This window comes from Colletes latitarsis, chromosome 3, assembly GCF_051014445.1.
Source record: "Colletes latitarsis isolate SP2378_abdomen chromosome 3, iyColLati1, whole genome shotgun sequence".
Taxonomy (NCBI): domain Eukaryota; kingdom Metazoa; phylum Arthropoda; class Insecta; order Hymenoptera; family Colletidae; genus Colletes; species Colletes latitarsis.
In genome coordinates this window covers 36,842,710-36,857,188 of record NC_135136.1, presented here as the reverse complement: position 1 = coordinate 36,857,188, position 14,479 = coordinate 36,842,710, and the positions used below count along the sequence as shown (strand labels likewise).

Sequence of the window (14,479 nt, the reverse complement as noted above, 5' to 3'; positions counted from 1 at the left end):
AGATATCGCTTCGGGCAGATTCGTAATGATAGACAGTTTACACGAATTTCGGAAGCTACCTGCATATTACTGTGTTTAGATTCACTTTTAACAAATTATATCTAACTAATCTCAGAGTAATTCTCATGATTGTACAATATTTGTTCCAGCACCAGAATTCCCCGAATTCCATGAAATAAAAATTTATTTGGAATTGTTATTTCCAGCAAGGTAGACGGGAGATTTTTATTCCGCGGGTAGACGGTGTGTTTTTTCAGCAGCCCATATTTCAACATGTCTTGTAAACAAACTGTGTTCGTATCTTCGATATTAAAAACTGTCAAAGTGCAGGAAATATGCTTCACAAGTTTCCACTAAAATCTGAAAATGTTTGCGCTCACGCTTTCATTGCAAAAAGTTCCCAAAGAATACCTTCTCTGGCTTACCGATGAAATCTGGTACCGGAATAAACATTCTAATTGTGGAGTCCAAGTAAACTATCGTAAAATGGCAGAGAAACCGATTGTTTCCTGCGCCTAATGTCAGTAGCGAGAATGCAGCTGCGTCTAAATTCGCAGAAACGTTCCTTTCCCTCTCAACTGGTCCCGGAATGGGCAAAAATTTCCGACTTCGCTATTACGCTCGCGTTGCATCCGATGGAATTTAAATGCAACCTTTCGCCACCGAGAAATCTACGGATTCGAACAGCTCGGAAGGTTTCGTACCGCGCTTGCGAATCGGGAAACTCGTTCCAATCTAATCTTCTAAAAAACGTGCTCCCTGTTCGAACGCTCATCGAATGGAGCCAAGGAATTCCTTTTCGGCGGAAAAGTCTCGCGCGAAACGAGATTCCTTCGATACTTTTTTAACGAACAACGAGCAGAAAGAACTAAATACTCGCGATTCGAACGGAACGAATCTTTTTTCGCATTCAAATTCGACCCTGGGTTAAGACGTTCAACCGCGACTCTGCAAAAAGAATACGGAAGCCTCCTCGTTCTCTTTTTTTTTTTGTTTGTAGCGGAACCGACCGTTTGAACTCCTTCTGATTGCTCTCGAAAAATAAATACGCTCAGAGCCAAAAGCGGTCAACCCAGCGCATTCAATGCCTGACCGTACTTTTCTTCCTAACGCTTCGAGCCATATGACCTGGAAACTTAAACGAAACCTTTAGAATTTCCGGGGAGGCAATTTCGCTGGCGGTGCATTTCGCGTGTTACCGTATGCAACCGTGCCACCACCGACGGAGTACGTCGTGGAACAATGGCAACGTTTAATGCTGTCTGGCTGGGCACAATTTGCATTTCTCTAACGGGCTTCCCCGCCTTCGTGAGCGGGGCCCGCCGAAATCGCGTACGATGCATCGTAGCCCGCCTAACGTTTGCGTAACGCTCCTTTGTGCGGCCCTTTGAGCCGATTTCCGGCCAAATTTCCCTATACTAACCGGAAATTGCGTCGACCGACTGGCACTCGTGTCCCGAAAACCAGTTGCCCGGAAATTGATTGGTCAATCACGAGGATGCTTTCTCTACTTTTTTTCTCTTCCGAAGATTAAATGAAATTTTCCCCGACCCGATTCGCGAAATAGGACAGAATACAAAATTCGATACGGGTAATCGAGCGAAAAGTATTTAAAAAACGAAAGCTTATTAATTTGTATTCCGATTGTGGACGAATCCTTAAAAGTATAGTTTTTATTCGGCTTTATCGTCAAGTACGGAATACACAGGTGTGTCGTATTTGCTTATTTCGCGTACACCGAATTTATTAGCATTTCATATTTAATAGAATTTCAAGCGAAAGTAGCCTAGGAATAAAAAACGATCGTCGAATATGTTCTGACAGGAAAATTGAAGCCGGACGTAAACAAACGGTATTATTTATTATCTACCGGGGATCCATTGTTACACACTGGGGACTGTTTTCAAATATATCGTGCTATGAATAATTATAGAAATTAATTTTATGCATACAAGTATGCAAATTTCTGGTATTTTCATGCAAATAAACTAGTTTTTTAAAGTGTTGTTTCCGTTTCCATTAATATGAATGCTTTCTCTAAAGCCAATATTTTGTAGCTAAGTATTATAATGAAAATTGCCGGTGAAACGGAATTTAAAAATCCCTCGCTAATTGCAGGAGTATTTGATCAGCGCAGAATATAATTCTAGGCTATTCGTCATCTGTTCTAAGCACTAGATACATATATTCAGTGTCTGAAATACATTTCCACTAGAAAATCATTCGAGTGTATCCATTACCTGATCGATGGTGATTGATTTTCTTTTATATCGTGCAACCAACAATTAGTAGTTTCTATATGTATCGAATTTCTGTTGCTGTTCGTATTGCATTGTTTCGAAATTGTGTACTGCATTACTTGAAATGTTTATCGTGTGAAATTGCAGGGAACGTCGACGACAACCAGAATCTAATTAATTGTTCTGGAGCGAGGCTAGAGCTGGAACTATAAGTGACACCTATGTATTGCAGTATCTGTACAGTAAACTCTGTCGATAAACCGCTTGTTCGCGATCATGAATACTTCTCAGTATCATCGTTATTAGTAGAATATTCGTCTCTGTTTGAATACATATTCATTAATAATACTCTTAAAAAAAATATAATAAAAAATATAAAAATGTATATATTGAGTTAATGATTACCACATTTACCGAACGCATGTAGTATAGGAATTCTAACCGTAACCCAAATGTGGTTTCACCCCTTAGTACTATACGTACAGTAACCCATGTAACTGGGTTACCCGGACAAAATGATACACAGCAACCCGATTAACCTAATTTATAGGATTTCGTTGAAACCAATATTGGGCAAAATGTTCTCTAATGAAATATTGACAATTACAAATACAATTATAGTTGGTCACGAGTAATAAGCACATCAAACTTATGAATCGATATTAATAAAAACTGTTAACCTCAGGTTCCGGTTAGAATCCTTAATATAATATTGTGTGTTTCGTTCGTTTTCCTCGTCGAACAGTTCACCCGTGATTGGATCACGCCTCGAAATGAAATTCGTTTCTTTACCCTCCATTCAAGGCGAGTCACGGATCCGATTTTTCGCCCTGGAACGAGGTAATACGTCAAACACGGAAAACAGGAGGCAGGTACAGGGTACGTGTGAACAAAAGAAAATAATAGCAACTCAAAAACAATTGGTATCGTGGTTTATTGCATCGAACACAACGGAATGTCGAGGAGAATGCCGAGGAGGATGCTGGAGCTTAATTAGTGCGTGTCGAGGGACCGAACGTCACGAGCTGTTCCATTTCTGTCTCGCATTTTTTTCAGAATTCGTTTGCCCGCGGTTGGATCTCAGCAGTCCCTGCCTTCCGTACGACCCTAGTAATGAGAGACAAAAAAAAAAAAAAACACACACACACACACAGTGGAGGACAGGAAGTTAGCTGCCGAACACCCTAGGCTAATCTCTCATAACTGGAGTGGCTCATTTGCGGCGAGAGTCGCGAATGCTCATCGAGGAGAAAAGAGACTGAAAAAATAAGGGACAAGTGTAGAGCAATGCGCGTACGAGAGGAGGACAGGCAGAAAATGAGAGGGAAAGAATGAAAGCGGTGATAAAGCTGTAAAGGGGGTTGAGTTAAGGTAATTGGCACCGAGCCCTGTTTCCCGTGTTAGTTACTGCGAAACATTGCGCGTGAAGAGGATTTCCGAGTTTTTTTTAATACCCTGAAAACGGACGGACCACCTTTTCAAGAGTAACAAAGCCGTAGCCAGAACGTATTTACAAGTAAATCTACCGATCCGCATCGAAGCAGAAAAGCCCCGCTTCGACAAATGGCTTTATTCGATGCATCGATTTCTATATACTTCTTAAAAACCAGCACGGTTTCGAACGATAGGCAAATAATACGTACTGTTTGTCAAATTGAAACGAACGATGTAAACGAGTTTAACAAATACTTTATTGAGAAAGAAAATTTGAAATTATTATTCCCTCTATTACTATCCCTCGACAGCCGTTCCAAAACTGTACTCAGTACACGATTAACATTAAATATATTAAAGTGTTGAATTCGAGAAGCGTACTGGCATAATGAAAGCCAGCATAACGCCTGATGGGCTGCAAACCTTGTTACAACAGTGCACGCCGCGATCGCTCGGCAAACTGTTCATTTCAGGAGACTATTTGGTAGTTAATTTACTCCCTGTGATGTTTGGAGCACTCTCAAATAAGCACGACCCCGGATAAGCATTTCCCCCAAGACTGAAAAATTCAAGCGTACAGAGAAAATTCTTTTGCATGGCACAAAGGGAAATAAAATGAAGTCGAACGCTGGATTTTATCAACTTAATTAAAATACCAGACCCTGCGTTCCCGTGTGCGCGCAGAACGTTCTGCGCTTCGAAATATGAAATATCGTAGCGAGCATCCCGTGCGATAAATTACTTTATTGTTTTATTTCCTGCTATTCGTCGATGCTGTTTAGATAAGGCAATCTTTCCCAATAAAACGTCACAATTTGCGTATTTCTCGAGTCCGTTATTATGGAAATGTTTGACGTCTCGGACGACGCGTTCGAATTCGTCCACGGTGCAGCGCATAAATCTTCGCGAAGGCGATTTCATCTGAATTCGGCGAAGCGCAACGCAGCAATCCGATCTGCACGCGCGATCGACAATTCCCGCGGGAGCACACGTCCGCAAATCACGGGCGAGATTTCGTTTGGCCCCTGTATTTTGCCAGCAGCAAGCCGTCGACGGACTCCTTCCGTTGGACAAGGAAATTATTAGAGATCCACGTGGCGAGATTTCCCGAAAGAGTTTCGCGAGAGCACGGACGCAGGCTGCAGGAAATATCAGCATAACACAACGAATTCGATTCAATTTCCCCTTTTCAGCGAATAATATAACGGAGTATATCGGTCCGAACAATCGCAGGATTAGTTTCGCGATCGAGAAAACTGAAACGCGTATATTTTTATAAAATTACTAAATTATCATTTACGCAGGCGAACCTGTAGTGTATTTTAACGGAGCATAACTTCTGATTAAACCGCACGCGCATTTAAAATATACAGAATATTCCGTGAATTGCAAACATCCAAAAAGGATACAAAAAATATCAAATAAACATCCGTGCGCGATCTTGTTTCTCCGGCCAGCTCGCAAAAAGTTAATCAGACATTTTTGTCACGTACTGTCGTACACCGCTATCAAAACAAGAAAGTCGAATAATTCACAGAATATTTTTATTCTGCTTTTTCCGTATGCAGAATTTGTCCTTGACACATGTTCAGATTTTACGAAATATTCCGTGCCCGATGCTCCTTTTTCGCTCCGCGGCGGAATATCATGAATTTCGTAAAAGATATGTTCGCCCTAATAGAGCTGGAGATACGCAAGAAAGAAGGTAGCAAAAAGGATGCTTGACTGAAGGGTTTGATTTAAGAGAGTTTTCGCGAGAAGAAAGAATCTCGACGCAAAATTGTTCGCCGTGAACAAAGAAAGGGGAAGAGCGATCTGCCTCGTATCGCTACAAAGGGAACAAAACCTTCGAAAGGATGGCGCGGTGGGTGACGTATTGTGGATATTCGAAACAAGAAGATGGAACATGAAACAGAACCTCTCCAGGGAGGACACTATTGGGAAACGCTATAGTTCGAGTGTCTATGGCAAGCACCATCGACCGAAACCCGATTCTTCGAGACGCCCTCGAACGATATGAAGACCTCGAATATTGAAATTCGTAGGGCGTCATCCCTGAGAATATACACCTTTATCGAATCACCTTTAAACTTCTTCGCGTAAAAAAATAGTTTCTCTAGATAAAATAAAAGCGAATCAATACTTCGTACGATCACGAACCAAACATACACTTGGCTAAATACACATTAATAAGTAAAGAAGAGTGTATCCAGTGTTTCAGCTTGTATAAAACTTTTAACAAATCGATTAATTTTAGCTGAATTAGCGCCAACGTCGACCATAGCAGTGGCACAGATAAATGTATCGCAACGATTAATTATTCGATCGCCAGGAATTCGTAACGAGCGAACCGTTTAGTCGTCTGTTCGCTCCAGCATTCTGAGACGCTCGAGTCTTCTTTCCGAGATAAAACTCGGCGAAACATTGCGAAAATGGGGGGCTGGTCGAACTTCTTAACAAAGACTTCCACGGATAGGGAGTCTATAGCGGTATCAAGGTTTAACGAATCTTTTTAAATTCACGGCGCGCGTTCCCTAACCACTTGGTCTCGCAGTTTTCTTCAGTTTCCTTCCTCTTGCTCTTCACCCACACCATCGTCTCTCCACTCTCGTGGACCGAGTCTGTATTGGCGTATCAGCGTGGGACAGAGCCCTAAGGCGAGAGTAAACCCGATTAGACGGTACACTAAATCTCATTCAACCAGCCTTCATTGTTAAGTGCCTCCACCGTCTTTCGTTCCTCGTAAAAAGCGTTCCACGAGCTTTCTGAATTACCAAGCGATACTTCGTCCCGCGGAAACGTCCTTGTAGTTTTGCCTGTTCGACAAAATTTTTATGGCCCGCTTCGTCCCGCTGCGAAGCGACGACAAACTCACGATTAATCCATGATTTTCAGCGAAGAAAATTGGAGTGCACGATCTCGAATGTAACAATTGACGATGCCTGAATAGAAATTGGTTCAATTAGTAGACGTTCTTCCACCAGGAAACTCTGTATTATTGAATTATTATTCAACGTTTTTTCAATTTCCTGCCCCCGTAAGATTTCAATCTGCACGTTTTCGTCTTATAAAATCGCCTCCAGGAAGGATTACTTTCGGTAGCCGAGCACTCTGTGCAAATAGGAGGGTTAATTCACCGTGGCATCGACGCGTTACGGAATGAAAAAGCAGATGTAAATTCGTCGTGAATTCCAGGGACAGGAGGGCGCATCGATTAATGCGTAAGAGGCATTACGAGGCAGACTCCGCGGACTGGTAAATATTTTCACAGGCGTTGGTGCAGCGCCGACTAATCGCTAGTGCTTAACGAGGAACGTTGCAACCTTGATGCACCGGTCGTTGCAGCCATCGCGTCATTAAACCGCAACGCCCTTAATAACGAAGAGATACAGAGCGCGTTGTAACCGCGTAACCAGATGGTAAGAACTCGAATCGCATGCATCACTGTCGCGCAAATTGCTTTTGCTCCCCCGCGCACTCTTTCACTTCCGCCATAAGTTCCTCTGGTTTGATCATTTCTATGTAACTCGTGCCAATACCGTCGGGAACGATTCGCGATACGGCGGGAACAATTCCCTTCGTCGAAAATGCATTTTCGACTCGCCTCTCGTTCCTCAACGATTTGTGCAATTCCAACGGAAATTATTAGAAATTATAGAGATACGTACAGTTACAAAAATACACATACATGCAACATTACAAGCAACGTTGAAACTCCAAGTTAAAATTTAATACATAATATTGTTAACACGTCGAATACTGTAGTGGTCATAGATGATTGCATACAATTCCCGTAGAATATATTTACGAATGTCAATAAACGCCTTGTATATTTTCGTAATAATAACATTTGAAAAGGCTCATCAATTATCTTCATGTCTTCGTCAAGACAGTGCTCGAAAGACACGAGAAGCATTCCACGCGTTAACAATGATGTAGCGATAAATCATTAGACAAATTGAGACAAGGACATGACAGACGTAAGATTGATGCCGTAACGGGGCGGAGTGATGTAATTAAAGCGCATGATGTCGGAAAAGAGGAAAGAACAAAGTAATCGTGCTTAGAACGAAAGCAAAGCAATGTCAGCAAACTTAAGCTGTGAATGCTCACCTGGTCACCGTCGTGTCCTTGCCAGCTGTCGTGACTCTGCAACAGGGAAAACAATGTGAGAACAAGCTACGAGAGCCGGGCGAAGAACAATATGAAAGTAGGTATTAAAAAATTCATCGGAGTAATTAGTCTCTGCCTCCATTCGCGTTTAAAAACGTAGCGGAGTTTCTTGCTCTTTGTACCGGAGGCAGGGGTTCATCGGGTAATTGTCTTGCTTGAAAAATGCACAAGCACGCTCGAATTTACACTTGTACTTTGAGATCTCGTTATCTCATAATCCGGATAATGGGCTTTCATAAATCTTTGGGGTCAAAGTTCACCGATCTGTCAAACAAATGTTCCGAAGCGTATTTTATTTGCAGCCGGACAAAGAACCGGTGAACCTACCTGCGAAACGACCATATCGTCATCCAATTTTCCACTCTACTATCTCGTCTACGCAACGCCGAGATTTATACCTCGAAATTTCGTCTATGACCATTTGGCGTGACTGCGCCTATGAAAAACCGTGAAAAATGGGACGCGGTATCGTCGACGAGTAAATTTCGATCGGAAGCCATCGCGCTATTGTTATTCCGCGAAAATAAATTGTGGCCGTCGAAACTGTGGAATAAATTCAATCGGACCGTGCTTCGATCTTCGAGGATTATTTGGGACATTTAGGATTACGCTTTCGGGCTCAGATAGCGAGAGTCTTAAAGCGATCGTTACTTTCCCGTTAATTATATCGTTTAAAAATGTAAATTTATCGACTGTAAAAAAAAAAAAAACACTGGGAATTAATAGCGCGAACGACCCCCGTACAAGTGATTTATACGTTAAAAAAAGCAACGGCACGTCGTAGATCCATTAATAATATGTCGAAGGAACTTATTAGCGGCTCGAAAGATCACTACGAGATTGTAAACAGCTTTAACGGCTCTGTTACTTGAATTATCCGCATGATAACGGGCCACTCCTCTTTTTCAGATAAACGCGTGACTTCGCCCGGAAGGTCGTAACTCCGTTACGGTTCATTAAATCGGTGTAAATAATATCACGGACTGTATAGACAACCGTTTTATCGGGCGCAGAGGTAGACCAGTGTCGGAAGTATAGGCGGCGGTCGCTGGGTTAATGTTCAACCGCCTTGCTAGATTTATGGCAGCAATATAGGTGTCACGGAGCACGTTGCGCTTTGCACCCGGCCGCTGCAAGCTGATTCCACGTAACATTCGTCACAACGCACATTCAATATCCGCGAGAAACGAAAGTGGCGTTCCTCGGTTTCTTTTGCAAGCCTTCGTTCGATACAAATTCTGCGTTTCCAGTCAATTTACCCGAAGACCACGATCCATTTTATCGGAGGTCAGTCGTTAGAAACGACCATTTTCAGCAGCGTTTGGTCATTTAATTATTTCGAATATAATTCGAAAGTGTACTTTGAATAATGTTGCCTCAGAAACGTTCAGGCCAGATAAACTGTGCAATCCGGAATTTTCTCGCCGTGCCAATTTGCATCAAGAAGAACGGAAGCAAAGCTCATAGCGTGTAAGCTGACGATAGCGTATCGCATCTTAACATGGAGGGTGTAGCGAGCAGCAGTACAGATACGACGAGGAAATTATTCCCATGATGAGGGCTGATACCTCTCGACCAGTTACTATCAAATTCCCATTACGAGGCGGAAGCAGTGCCTCGAGCGAATTCGATGGAGCAGTCGGATAATACCGATATCAATTTCACGTCGCAGAGGCAAAACAGACGTCGTATAAACTCGTCCGTGTTTTCTCCAGATATGGAACTGGTAGAGTTAGGCGAACCTCCCTGATAAAAGTGAACACGATGATCGTTAACAGACCCCTAACCCATCCCCTTCGTTATCCATAGTTGGCCACAAAATTATTTCCACGCTAATATAAGTTTAACATTCACGTTCAACAGTTAAACACAGTACATAAAAAGAATCTTTTTTATTTTCCAGATTAATTAAAATCACTGATATTTTGATACTTGCGTCGACCGTACGTTGTATAATTTTCCCTGTTGCAGTTAAATCGCGGAACTGGAATCCGTTTCAAATTGCAAAACCGAATAAAGCTGGGACAAAAGGGAAGAAAATTGCGGCGCTGTTGGTAGCGCGGGTCTGGCAAAGGAAGATTTAATCGTTTAATGAAGTTAAACACCGCGTAAAAGTCGAGTAAAAGGCCAAAGTGCAGGCAGACGGAGACGAGGTAGAAAATGAAACCTCGGGTATCATGGTATTATTGTTTGCAGACATTGCAAGCCGGGAACGTTTAACGAAACATCGGTTCGCCGCTTTACTACCGTTCGTTTACGTTGTCGCGAGCGTTTCTCCGCTGATTTGCAAAAGCAACGTTTACCTTTCCCCCTCGCGATAACCGCGTTTCTGCATAAAAAAAACAAACGTAAAACTTACGACGATACATTTATACGGCGAAGTTGCTCCGCGATAAGGTTTAATGTGATTAATAAACTTCAGCGTCGAGTAATCGGAAAACAAGCCCGCGACGTTAACCGGCGCTTCTTTGAATATGTTTTTAATCATTGTGTTTTCAGCGGATGGGTTTACAAAGGCGACCCTCTCCGACTGAACTTAATTGCAAAGTTTCTGCCCGAGCAAATTGGTACATTCGTAACTTTCGACAGCCACGGGGATGATACCTAAACCAACAACACTCGGAACTTTTCTCGTTTGCGATCAACTTTGCCCACAGAGTGTTTTACTTTAATTGCAAAGATCTCATTTACATTGTGCTTTATCCGTGTCCGCGGCTACGTGGTCCGGAAGCGCCGAATTTTACTGCTTCCGTTGAATTTATTCCGATTAAGGACTAATCGAAACATTACCAATATCTTTTTTTTTCGAAAAGTACACGAAATTTTGGACTAGAATTATACAGTGTGTTCGGCCACCCCTGGGAAAAATTTTAATGGGAGATTCTAGAGGCCAAAATAAGACGAAAATTAAGAATACTAACTCGTTGATGGAGATTTCGTTAAAAAGTTATTAAAGTTTAAAGTTCCGCCTGTATTGAATTTTTTTCTCCAAACTGGATAGGATTTCGGGGGTATGTCTATTCACCAAAAATGATTGTAATCGACCCCTGCAACTGAAAATAATTTTTTTAGAACGATTTGAAATTTTTTTTTTTCGGTGAAAATTTAGGCACCTACCCCCTGTCGATTTTTCTTAAAAATTCGTTTTCGATTTTTAATAATTTTATTTGACGCCCTACAGAAAAGTTGTGTAATACTTTTTTGTAGGTACCCATGAGCTCTACTTCAGAAAAAAGTTTCATTGAAATATATTCACTATCGTAGGAGTTATGGCTGTTTGAAAATTGGACCATTTTTATGGGGGTTTTCTCATTTTAGGGGGTAAAGGAAGTACTTTTCGAATATTTGTAGAATCTCTACATATTCTACACTAAAATACGCGTCGTTTGCTTTTTTAAACATTAAAATCGTCCAATCCGTTCAGAAGTTATGACGTTTTAAAGATTCCCATGAAAATTCGGGCAGACATTTCTGGCCAGAAATTATATTTTCGGTAAGGAATTTTTTTCTCGAAAATGCGTAGGATATCGGGGGTATGTGTAATGATAAAAAATGATTGTAATCGACTCTTGCAACTAAAAATAATTTTTCCAGAACGATTTGAAATTTTTGAATTTAATTGCTAATAACTTTTTGACGAAGCCTCCATCAACAAATTGGTATTCTTGATTTTCGTTTTATTCTGGCCTCTAGAATCCCCCATTAAAATTTTTCTCAGGTGTGGCCGAACACCCTGTATGTACGAATTATTACACAAAGTAAACGTGCCTTTATTTGCTGAGACTAAAACACAATGTTACTTTGTTATTTCTAGTTAATGGAATTCTTAAGGTTTGAAATATCAGTGGAGCATAATATGATCTTTATGTTCTAGATTAAAAGTTCTCGACTTTGATTTAACTAATGTTTGGGGATAAAAGAGTGTCAGATCTTAAATTGGAGTGTAACATTGCAAGGATTCGATGCTTATCCGGGGCAGTAAAAGAATAGACAGACCGTGGATGCCCATTTTTCATTATCGAAGGTACGACTTCCCATCTTCTTTATGGAACATATAACGATTTCAAGTGGAGGTAGCGGATACGAAGCGTCGTCGTTGGAAGTTATAAAAAAAGCACTTACTTCCTAACGACTTCCCTTTTTACATTTTATTCGCGACCCGTCCCATGCCACGCTGTTCACTGTTTTAATTTCGAGCTTATGATCTCGTATGTACGAAGTGTTAGAACCATTTCAACTAACATTGTTCGTAAGAGGAGGGAAGAGGAAAATGTAAGAAGTTGCAGCAGAGGAAGGAGTGGAGTAAGAACAGGTTGGGTAGCTAAGATAGGAAGTACGAATAGTTAGATTAAATGGAAATGGAAAATGGAGAGAGTGAGAAAGGAGGTAATAATGCATATCGGAGTCTTCCAAAGTGGAATGTTTCGTGAAATAACAATAAAGATAGATTCGTATCGAGATAAAAATTTAGACAAATAAAAGGTATTGTTTCGTTAAATAAAAATTTCAATTCCAGCGTGAGTTCGACCGAGTAAACGTCGCGAACAAATTTCCATTCTTTTATTTTCTCGATTATTCTGAACGATCTATGGTTGGTATAAAATTCTGTCCACCTCTGACTGTGCCTATAAAGATTTTGTAATGGAGAAATCACATTACGCGCGAGGTTCGTCGTCGAGAAAAATCGAGAAGATTTATCGCCGATAAAACGAACGATGACTATGCCCGTAGGACAGAATACGAAGCACAAGGAAAGGGATGAAATTCACTAAGGGATGGGAGAGGATATGCGTTTCCCAAGGTAGCTAAACTTACGAGGCACTTCGCTAAGTTCTAAGACCACAATTTAACGGTTAAGGGGATTAGATCGACGACGTACGAGCCGCCAAAGGGCCAGCGTATTAAATCGACCGACGGAGGGTTGTTTCTATTACTATTCACAACCGTCAATCCCGTGAGAGTCCGAAAATCAGCGTTACATAAAAACAGACGTCCTTATCGTCACCGAGAGTCGAGCACTTTGTTAATTTATGGAGCAAATACAAGATTAAATATTTTTTACAAGGATCCATATTTATTATCCCACACGTATCTGGTGTTGAGCAATAGATATCGTCTTTGATAGATCTCTATTAACACCTGTGACACGAGAATTGTTTAAATTTTGAAAAGCTAGTCCCTAATAATTATCTAAGGCGTGAGATCGTGTTAATTATTTCTCGTTCGTTTCCTGTTACGTTCCCAGGGTTATTTTCAATTCACTAATCCGGTTATTTACACGGCGACGCAATAATTTCGAAGGCGTCTCGGCCCCCGCGGTACATCGAGCTTACGACGGGGCATAAATTTTGTCGCGCCATTAAATACCATCTAGCTTCCAAGCCCAGGGACAAAGTTGCCGACTTGATCTGAGACCGTTTCATCCCGGTGGATGTACCCTACACTGGTCGTAACAAATAAGGAGTTCGCGTAGGATAGTCTCTTAGCATTCGGGAATTCTGCCTTATCTCGTAAAGCCAGACTTACATGGTATCCCATGGCAGCCCAACTATTCTCCAGCGTCTTGGAGTCCTCGACATATTAAAACGGAACGTTCCCTCGTGTATCCGGAATTTTTGGCGTCTACGTTAATCTCTTTCGTCTCTAATGGGACGGTACGTGACACGAAATTTTTATTCCAGCGTTATTAGGATTTTAGACATAATCATTAGTAATGTTTTCTTGGAATTAAGAAGAAGACTACCAATAGTTCGATCATCGGGACAGCCAGTGGTTTATAGTCTTATTTATTGTGCCGCGATCGCCTCGCAAACAAAAGAGAAGTTTATCGAGCAAAGAACGAGGGTCCGATTGTTTCGTTCCGTATTGAAATTCCCACAATTCACCACGCGAAACACGCCCCCGTTCGAAAATCAACAGCATCGACGGGAGCGTTCCTAACAAGCCCGAGGGGAGGAGGGGCTGCATAGATTTTACTTTGGTTAAACGCCAGCCAACAATCTAACTGTAGGGGTAGCAAAGCAATTAAAACAACTGAACTTGCACCGGTCCGCGAAAGCAAACCGTTATAACCGCAACTCCGACAGTAGTTGTCGCGGCTGCAAAACGACCTGGGGAATTCCGCGGAGACGAAAAAAAAAAATGAATTTCTGCTCGCGAAGTTTCTCGAGGCGGACAAGAAGCGGACTAGAAACGCGAGACGTGTCCTGGAATTCCCAAGATCCCGTAAATCCAGTTTCTATTTGTTTTCTTTCATTTATTCGTCGATTTAACGCTTTATCTGCCGTATGTGTTTCATTAATATGGAACGAGCGATATTTATGCGCCGTACGTTGCGTCTAATCGCGCGATCGCAGTTAATTATGCGCAAAAAACTATTCTCGATTTGCTCGCGAGCTATAATTTAAACGTCTCAACGCGTAATTTGAGTCATCTTTAATGCCACGGTGAGGAAGATAAATTAGAAAATGCAAACCAGAAAGATTTCAGTACGATTACTATTTGGCAGAATTTATTTAACCATGTTTAAGTGTTTTAATTTATATTGTAAAGATTCGTGAGAAATAAAATGTTTTTTAAATTGAAGGAAATAACTTTTAGGAACAGTTGGACAAGGACTCCCGCGATGTTTC

The 14,479-nt window shown here is 41.4% G+C and overlaps 1 protein-coding gene across 19 annotated transcripts in view; it reads right to left on the bottom strand.

The window, feature by feature from the left end:
- The window catches only part of Dlg1 (MAGUK family member discs large 1), a 687,637-nt gene that overhangs the window by 154,499 nt on the left and 518,659 nt on the right, over positions 1–14,479 (bottom strand). For all 19 annotated transcript variants that reach the window (XM_076762410.1, XM_076762413.1, XM_076762412.1 and 16 more), the window contains one exon: positions 7,788–7,823. In XM_076762410.1, coding sequence (XP_076618525.1) covers positions 7,788–7,823 — 36 coding nt within the window. The remainder of the gene's footprint in view (positions 1–7,787; positions 7,824–14,479) is intronic.